Genomic DNA, 10,107 nt, shown 5'->3' with positions numbered 1-10,107 from the left:
TCTATCAGTCTGTGGCACTGCTCAGGTGTTGTGAGAGCCTAGTGGCCTTCAGCTCTTCTGCATTGTTGGGTCTGGCATTATCGCGTTGTCCTCTTCACAATACCCCATAGACTTTCTATGGGTTGAGGTCAGGAGAGTTTGCTGGCCAATCAAGAACAGGGATACCAAGGTCCTGAAAGTAGGTACTGGTAGCTTTGGCACTGTGTGCAGGTGCCAAGTCCTGTTGGAAATTGAAATCTGCATCTGCATAACGTTGGTCAGCAGCAGGACACATGAAGTGCTCTAAAACTTCCTGGTAGACGGCTGCGTAGACCTTGGACCTAAGGAAACACAGTGGACCAACACCACCACATGTCATGGCAACCCGAACCATCACTGACTGTGGAAACTTTGCACTCGACCTCAAGCAACGTGAATTCTGTGCCTCTCCTCTCTTACTCTAGACTCTGGAAACTTGCTTTCCAAAGGAGATGCAAAGTTTACTTTCATCAGAGAACATAACTCTGGAGCACTCAGTAGCAGTCCAGTCCTTTTTGTCTTTAGCCCAGGCGAGACACTTCTGACGTGGTCTCTTGTTCAAGAGTGGCTTGACACAAGGAATGCGACACCGGAACCCATGTCTTGCGTATGTCTGTGCGTGGTGGTTCTTGAGGCACTGACTCCAGCTGCACTCCACTCTTTGTGAATTGCCCCCACATTTTTGAATGGGTTTTGTTTCACAATCCTCTCCAGGGTGCGGTTATCCCCATAGCTTGTTCACTTTTCTCTACCACATCTTCTCCTTCCCTTTGCCTCTCTATTAATGTGCTTGGACACAGAGCTCTGTGAACAGCTAGCCTCTTAAGCAAGGACCTTTTGTGTCTTTGCCCTCCTGGTGCAAAGTGTCAATGGTTGTCTTTTGGACAACTGTCAGGTTAGCAGTCTTCTCCATGATTGTATAGCCTACAGAACTAGACTGAGAGACAACTTAAAGCCCTTTGATTGTGTTTTGAGTAAAGTAGCTGATTAGAGTGTGGCACCAGGTTTCTTCAATATTGCACCTCTCCACAATATTCTAATTTTCTGAGATACTCAATTTGGGGTTTTCATTAGTTGTCAGTTATAATCATCCACATTAAAATAAGTAAACAGTTGAAATATGCCAGTCTGTGTGAAATTAATGTATACATTATACAAGTTTCACTTTTTGAATGGAATTACTGAAATAAATCAACTTTTTTATGATATTCTGATATGACCAGCACCTGTAGAGCTGATAATGTCTGATTTTTAAGAGTAGTATTTCACTTTTTCTGTAAACCAGGTGTAGATCTAGGTTAGCCAGACAAAAAATATATATATAAAACAACGATAAAAGTCTTTATTTCATGCGTCTCATACCCATTCACCTTTATATTGCTACTCCCAGTTCAGGGAGGAAACCCCGATGCGCGAGCCCGCCCACTCCCAGGCCGTGCCGAGGGACCATCGATCAGGAGAAATGTCTTACGCAAATCAAATAATCCTGCAATTCTCTACTAGCCCAGTGATGCATATATTTGGTAAACGTATAATCACATCGCAACCGGCTGTCAAACTCCTGAAGTTTGCAGATGACACCACTGTCATTGGCCTCATCAAAGAGAGTGACAAGTCTGCATATCAACAGGAAGTGGAGCGGCTGGAGCTATGGAGCGGCCGACACAACCTGGAGCTGAACACGCTCAAGACTGTGAGAGATGATCGTGGAATTCAGGAGGCATCCTTTGCCACAGCTGCCCCTCACGCTGTCCAGCTGCCTTGTGTCAACCGTCGAGACCTACATGTTCCTGGGAACTACAGTCTCTCAGGACCTGAAGTGGGCGATCAACATCAACTCCGTCCTCAAAAAGGCCCAGCAGAGGATGTAGTTCCTGCGGCTTCTGAGGAAGCATGGCCTGCCACAGGAGCTGTTGGGGCAGCTCGACACAGCGGTCATCGAATCAGTCCTGTGTTCTTCCATCACAGTATAATTTGGTGCTGCTACAAAAAAGGACAAACTCCGATGGCAACGGATAATCAAAACTGCTGAAAAGATTGTCGGTACCTCCCTACCAACCCTTGAGGACTTGCATGCTGCCAGCACTAAGAGCGTGCAAAATCCTCTTGGACCATCCACATCCTGGTCACCAGCTCTTCCAGCTCCTTCCCTCAGGTAGGCGCTGCCGATCAATGCAAACTAAAACTAGCAGACATTCCAACAGCTTCTTCCCTCTTGCCATCAACTTCTTAAACAGCTAATTTACAATTCCATTGCAACATGCTGCAAATTTTTTTTTCTTGCGTTTGTTGTCACATTTCTGTCGGGCCAAATATACATTAATCGTGCACTCACTGTGGTAGTCTCGCCACGCTGCACTATTTGCACATCTGTTGTTGACCAATACTGGCCACTCATGCCAGAGTAGCATCTGCCCCACTTACACACTGACTGAGGAGTATCTGCAACATTTGCACAATCGACATTGTACCAGACTATGTCCCCAGACACACTACTAGTCACTTTAAACTGCATACATTCCTTAAAGTCTCGGCGCCCTTTGCACAATGGTCATTGCACCGGACTCTTGCTATATTAGTCATTCAAACTGCTCTAAGTGCTAGAGGACTCTATCATTTTGCACAATTGTCAAAAAAAAAAAAAAACAACAATTATACCAGCATTACCAGATTACTAGCAACATTTTATTTAATAATGTAATCATCATAAGATGATAAAGAAATGTGGCTAGTGGCCATATAGCAAACAGTACGGACGAGTCAGTATGTTAGCTAACGTTAGCAATATAGCTAACAGTATTTAGCTGCTAAATTGTTGATAAACTATGGTTGTGCACTTCAAAATTACAAGCATAATGTTACATCACGTCTTCCTAGTACAACATTGAGAACATATACGATAGATACTTAACCTTCTCCTTAAGGTGAAAATTTAATCTTGCATTCTTAACGTTGGCTGCCATAATAATATTTTATTAAAAAATAAGAAAAATAGAATTAGTTTATCCAGTTTTCAGAAAAGTAAACAGGAGGGAGGCCTAAATGTTCCCAACTTTAAACACTATTATTTAGCTAACCAATTACAACACCTCATCAAATGGATGCACCACAATGAGGAGCATCATTCTTGGCTAGAATTAGAAAAGATAGACTGCTACAACGTCAAACTCTCAAAACTCCCATTTACTTCCACAAGTCTTAAACGCCATAAATGTTTCAAGAACCCAATAATCGCATCCTCCTTAACAGCTTGGTGGGAAAGTTTAGAAGCTACAGGATCTCAATTAGCTCTCCGTATGCTCTCCCCAATCTGGCACAGTCCAGATTTCGAAATTAACAATATACCCCTTTATTTTAGCACATGGGAACAATGGAATTGACCATCTACAGCAACTATTTAACAATAATATTTTTAGGACATGTGATGAACTGTTCCCGGAATTCCAACTAACAGGCAGAAACTTTCTTCAATACAATAAATTAAAAGGAGCAATAAAAAAAAAAAAGAATACCAACACTCCAGAGCACCCTTGAACCACCAGAGCTTGTTAAGCAAATAATGAACCTTCTTCCTCAAAGGCAAAAAAAAAAATCTCTCAAAACTCCCACACTTGTGGGCAGGTAGTGGGTGCTTGCTGGAATATGGGGGGATTCTTGGGGTCGGTTCTGCGGGGCTGGGTGGGGCGGCCCTCTCTGCCCGTGGCTATCCTGCCTGATGGGCCCGACCTGCAGGAGCCATATCTCTTAATCACTCACTCTGCACACTTTTAAACCACTCACTGTAAATAGTTTTCAGGGATTTCTTGGGGGCTAGTGTAGGGTCGGCGGGTGCGGGTGTTGGACCGGGTTTCAGTACGTCAGTGTTGTTTCCTGGTCCAGGCGCCCTGCCCCTCCACCCCACCTGCTTCCCAGGATTTTAATGCATTACACACACTCATCCCCTTACTTTTAATGCACCACATACACCCATCTCTGGGGGGCGGTGGGTCTTGGGTGGAGGGGTTTGGCTGTTAGTCAGCAGGGCCTGGCAGCCCTGCTATCGGGTGGACTCCTGGGCTCGACCCCGCCTCTTAATTGATTGGGTGGCGTCCTCAGCCTCTGCGTTGCAAGCACAGCTATTACGTGACACTTCTGTCAGTCATTGTGCATGCGAAGTGTCAATTCACTTGCATGTGTCCACATGCACACACGATATGCTGGGTTTTAGCCAACAGATAAAATTTAGGATGAAATTCAATAGTGGAGGTGTGGTCTATTCTCACGCTCTGGTCTTTTGTCCCCTCCCTAAAGGTGCAAACCCTTCTCCTCATCTCGCCCTTGTTTCCTGCAAAGCTCCAAAACCTCGGCTACAGCCAAAACCCCGCGTTCTCTCCTTCCCCCACGCCACAAGGTTGATTGAGCCACATGGGCTCGGCCCGGCAAAGCAACTTCCCAGCCGATTCAACACTCGCCAGGCCAAAGAGACAACTCTGCACAACTCCTCAACTATGCTTCTCCTAGCATAATGTAAGAGTTTGAGTTGCCAGTGTGTATCCCTAGGCAGAAAGGATTTTCATGGGTTAGGGTTAGTGCTACTCTCTGAGTGCGTGACAGGCATCCTTCTTCTTGTGTTTTAGTCCTCACATTACAAGTTCAGCCATTCGTCCTATATCTTGTTCTTTAGGTATGTTTACCTTTGATTTTTGTAGTCAAGTCCCTCTGCATCTGTTCCCTAAGTTTCCTTGTAGTTTTCATCAAATTTGCTCTACATTAAAACTCCTGTTGTGTACTGTGTGTTTGAGTGCAACATTTGACCACTGAAATTGACAACTATTACCCTTTTGAATGCAGCGAGCCTTCTAGAGAACAGAGATTGATGAAGAGGTTTTTTGTCACTTTCCCTAAAAAAAATAATATAAGAATGGTGCCCAATACGAGACAAAGATAGCTTTGATTGTAACATTCTAACATTCGCTTGAATTATCTTGGAGGGAATCGCAGGCGTTGACTCGCTGACTGCCTTTTCAAATTAATTACGCTTTTATCCAAACCAATATACGCTACAGATTGGTGCCCCGAGTGAGGACCATGTTCATGTCCCATTTGGACACACAAAAGTCACAATTTTTGTCATAGAAATATTGGTGTAGGCATTTTCATGTGGAGCCGTGTGTGAGCGTCATTCTGTTACCATAGCGATACAAGGTTGTGAGCAGTTGTGAATGTGAGGAAACCAAGAGTTGCCCTCACAGTCAAACTGGAGTGAATTTGTTGTATTGTTGAATGTTATTCAGATATCCATTGTTTTGAGTGCTGCATGATTTGAACTGTGGAAAGATAGAAGAAATGTTCAAGCAGCTTGTAAGCAACCTAACTAAAAACCTCAACCCAGGTTATGCAGAATCCGTCAAAGACGCAAGTCTTCAAGTCCTTAATATCGCACAACTCATGAGCGACGCAGAACACAAGACGTTCAAAGATAGGAATCTCGTGCGATGCAAACGATGCTGGATGGTGTTGAATTTAGTGTCATAATTAAAATGGAGCGACTTAGAGGATGACCGGGTGAAGCACAGGGTGGAAGCTGAACAGCACAAACAAGTCAAGTTAACTGCCCAGCTGACAGAAACCATCACTCGTTTAAACTTGGCCGTGAAACGCACCGTGATGATGCGGAGGCCCAGATAGCCGACCTCACTGCTGCAGCTGAGGCTGCGCAGTTGATGTCAAAGACGGCGTCGAATTAACCTGTGAAAACAATAAATTAACTCAGGCCCTTAGCTCTGGCGAACTAATTTCTGGAGAGCAACAAAGACAGCTGCACGCCGCTTCTGCAGAAATTACTCAATTAAAAGGCAATTTATCTCAAAAGCCCTCACAGCAAGACTTGAAAAGGTACTTCTGTCGATAATCCACTGACCAGACAGGCTTTATTAAAGGTATAAGTTCCACAAATAATGTCAGACATCTATTAAATTTAATGAGCATATCACAGCGTGAAAATCTAAACGCAATCATCATGTCACTTGACGCAGAGAAAGCTTTCAATAAAGTTAACTGGGCTTTCCTGTTTGCAGTATTTCGCAAATTTGGGTTTGGAGATTCAGAATCAGAATCAGAATCATCTTTATTTGCCAAATATGTCCAAAAAACACACAAGGAATTTGTCTCCGGTAGTTGGAGCCGCTCTAGTACGACAACAGACAGTCAATTGACAGAGAACACTTTGAGACATAAAGACACTGACAAAAAAACAGTCACTGAGCAATAAAGGGTTAATAGTTATCTGGTAATGCCAGTATGTTTTTTTTTGTTTTTTTTTTGACAATTGTACAAAAGATGCAGAGTCCTCTAGCACTTAGAGCAGTTCGAATGACTAATATTGCAATAGTCCGGTGCAATGACCATTGTGCAAAGGGTGCCGAGACTTCAAGGAGTCTATGCAGGTTCATTGTGGACTGGGATAATAGTGGAGTGTTTAAAGCAGAAATGAAGGCTTTTTAACTGCTGTTTTGGGTTCACAGTGTGTTAGATCGACCAAGCCCAGTCTAACTAATGGGTTTAAAGTCCAATATTCATATGAGACAATCGATAAAACAAGGTACAAAATAGCAAAAACTACGGAGGAGGCGCAGCAGGTTCGTGCAGTGTAATGTTGTACTGTATTAGATACAGTATGTGCATATTGAAAAGCTTGGATTTTTAGCTTGCATTACTTATCACAATACAATTACTGTTTATCTTTGTTCCTTGTGCAGGTCCTTGCAAATAAGTTTGCTTTGCCCTTTTGTAATAAAGTTTATATAGTCAAATGTAATGTTAAATTGAAAAACTTAAAAAAAATAAAATAAAAATTATTATTGAACAAATGATTTATTAGCCTACCACATAAACACACACACAAGTACAGAAAATTGGTTAAAAAAAACTGAGTACTGGTACTGATTCCCAGGTACCGGTTGAAATGTGAAAGGTACACATCCTTACCCCTGCATACTTGCGGTTCGGCATGTGCGGATACACCTGTTTGCAATTTTTTTTTCAAATTTCATTAAAAAAAAAAAAATTATATTGTTTTTCAATTTGTTTTTTTCAACCACAAATGCCACAAGGTGGCATACTCGACCAAATTGCTATTTATCCATGCGTCTTGTCATTAGCCCAATCCAATTATAATGGGCGCCAATTATTTGCGGATTTTCACTATTCGCAGTACATATGTGCAAAAAAACAACAAAAAAAACCAACTAACTTAAAAAAAAGAATACAATATAATAATAATATAATAGTAATAATAATAATAACAGATACAAGATAAAATCCCGAGACACAAGATGAAGAATAAAATACAAACAAGAAATAGAAATAATCGAAATCTCTTTTGTCATATTCTGAGACCAGGGGTGTAGGGGGCCCCGTCAGGAGGCTTACATATGAACCCACAGAATGCGGTGCCACGCCCCTGGTATCTACTGTACAGTACCTGTGTAACTTTCTACAGTATTACACTATTCAAATGTGTACTAATTTGCACTGTGTGCCTGTGTGTGCATTTATCGACATGTATATGTCACTAACTTTGGGAATGTTTCTAATCTAAATACTATTCTTTTCTGCAGTCACACCCTGGTAACAGAGCAACACCGCCATCTATTGGTAAAATTACAATACTACAACAGAGGAGGCTATTGACAGCCTGTCCACGTCTTCGTTTTCAGACATTGTCCATAGATAGGCTAATGTAGCTAATAAATGTGTTCCATATTTAGTTTTCTTCTTTTCTAACATGTAAATGACACATTACATTACTGGGAGAAAATGTGTAAATATATGACATTTGCTTTTGGAAATGTTCACACTTCCAATTGTTTTTTTTTAGATGAAACTCCTGTTGATGCATTCTATTCAAAATGAACAAAAACGAATCCAGATGAATTTAAATGTAATTTCAATATTTGATTCAATTGCTTTGAGAAAGAAATGCAACTACTCATACGACTATTAGATTTTGAACAGGGCGACTTGTAATTATAACTACATTTCCAAAGTGATCTTCTTCACACTGTTCATTTCCTATGTTTGTGTTGACTATTTGTATTCTCCAACTACTGGTTATTTTTATTTTTATTTTATTTATTTTTTCATTTCGCTGTTGCAGTTCGACTCTTTGCGAAAGCTTGACAAAACACTCACATTTACGGGAGTGCTCGGAAGGTGAGGTATCATTTGTAAAAAAAAAATTAAAAATGTTGTTGTTGTTGCGGTTAATCGGCTTCATTTGCTGACTGTGTTCCGCGTCTTAGTAACCGGAAATACCGAAAAACCCCACTCGACCAAATTGGTATTGGTTTATGCCGCTGGTCATTAGCGCATCCGCTCCACTGCGCATGCGCGGTCGGCGGTTCGCGGTTGCGCCAAAGCAGGAGGGAGGGGGGAGAGAGAGAGAGAGAGAGGATGTTGCTAGCAGCCAGTATAGATGCATTGGCCTTTTCACAACAATAACATCGTCCAAATTCGCATCTCGCCTTACCTTTCCATTGGATTCCATTGCAAAGGCGTGTGGAAGTGGTGCAACTTGGATCGCGTCCGCTTTGTCGGCGGTTATGTTTTGGGACCGCGTCCTCCGTTGACAATGGGAGCGGAGGGCTTTGCAGATTTACACGGCTCATTTTTGCAGGAGCAGAAACGAGAAACATGGCTAGCCAGCTAGGCCGCACGCGGAGGTTTTGTAGCAAACAGCGGGCGTATTTGGATACAACGTACGCCATATTGGATTGGTCTTACCGTTAAAAGGCGGTACGAAGAATTCAGTGTTTTAACAGGCGATTGTCGCTCACTTTGGTTGTTGTGCGGCCCAGCTAGCGACTTCGCTAGTCCCGCAACCTTGACTGCTTTGACGTCGTCGTTAGCGCATTAGCCGGCTAACGAACGCTCCAGTTTCTTGTCCAATTAATTTGGAAACACACAGCGGCGTATTGCCAGGTCAACACTCGGTACCGTTTGCCTAATAGCAATAAGGATCGCCCGTAGAATTTGGTACTCTTGCCCTGGATGAATGTGGGACAAAATGGAGACCCCGACGATTGTGTACGACTTGGATACATCTGGGGGCTTAATGGAGGTAAGGTTTCTTGGCCCAGAAGCCGAGTACTCTTCTCAATACACGTGTTAATATATGTATCTATAATGTTAAATAATTGTATAGTTAAGCCTTTGCTAACAGTCGATGTAATGAGTTGAGGCCACAGTAATGACCCTGAAATTCAAGCCTTTCCGTGGACGTCAAGCTGAACACGCTATGTATAAATAAGTGCAGTATATCGGAAAGTCCTGACCGATTCTCGCAAAAAAACACATCCACAGCAAATTCAGACGCTTCTGGCGCCCCCGAAGTCTGAGGAGGTCGAAAAGAGAAGTCGGAAGTTGGGGAGAGACGTCCGGAGAAGCGGCAGGGCCACCAACCACGACACCTGCGATAGTTGTAGAGAAGGAGGGGATTTGTTGTGCTGCGACCACTGCCCTGCAGCCTTCCACCTCCAGTGCTGGTAAATTCTCACTCTTTTCTCAATCCCGCCGGACGAGCTGTGGCCGCTGCAAAAAAAAAAAAAGGAGTCTGTTTACAATATGGCGACCTCCCTGCTGCTACTGCTGCTTTCTCTTCTACCGCCATCTTACAAAGCCTTTTAACATGTAGCTTGTGGGGGTGGGGGTGGGGGGGGGGTCCTCACTGACAAATAAGAAAGAAAAGGACATTTTCGGATGACGAGGAGTGTCTCCTGTGGTGTCCTTAGAATAAATTATTTGCTACCGCTTAGCGTGTTTCTTTAGTTAAGCAGTGCAACTTTTGGCATTTGGATAAATGGATACATAACTGCACAGACCACACCGCAAGAGCAGTCTCCACATATGGTCAAGGTGGAAGCCTTCACCTGGCCAGTCATGAGACGTTATTCAATCTTAGACAAAGCTGTGGTTGTGTGCTTTTCATTCCTAAATGTGGGGTCATTTTGATATTTGTTGCGTTCCTTTCCTCGCATTGTGTCTCCTGCGGCCGGCCATCAAGTCGTGGTTAACACAAAGCAGCTTTAGCCCATCCTTTGTCACTCTTAA

General features: G+C 42.9%; 1 protein-coding gene across 1 annotated transcript in view; it reads left to right on the top strand.

Moving 5' to 3' along the window:
• The first annotated feature begins 8,398 nt into the window (after nucleotides 1–8,398).
• phf12b (PHD finger protein 12b) overlaps nucleotides 8,399–10,107 on the top strand; it is a 41,262-nt gene continuing 39,553 nt past the window's right edge. The window contains exons 1-2 of the mRNA XM_061781565.1: nucleotides 8,399–9,118; nucleotides 9,361–9,542. Coding sequence (XP_061637549.1) covers nucleotides 9,053–9,118; nucleotides 9,361–9,542 — 248 coding nt within the window. The 5' untranslated portion in view covers nucleotides 8,399–9,052. The remainder of the gene's footprint in view (nucleotides 9,119–9,360; nucleotides 9,543–10,107) is intronic.

The sequence above is a fragment of the Phyllopteryx taeniolatus genome, chromosome 8 (genome assembly GCF_024500385.1).
Source record: "Phyllopteryx taeniolatus isolate TA_2022b chromosome 8, UOR_Ptae_1.2, whole genome shotgun sequence".
NCBI classification, from domain to species: domain Eukaryota; kingdom Metazoa; phylum Chordata; class Actinopteri; order Syngnathiformes; family Syngnathidae; genus Phyllopteryx; species Phyllopteryx taeniolatus.
Note: the sequence above shows the minus strand (reverse complement) of the source record. Positions and strands in the feature narration are given on the sequence as shown.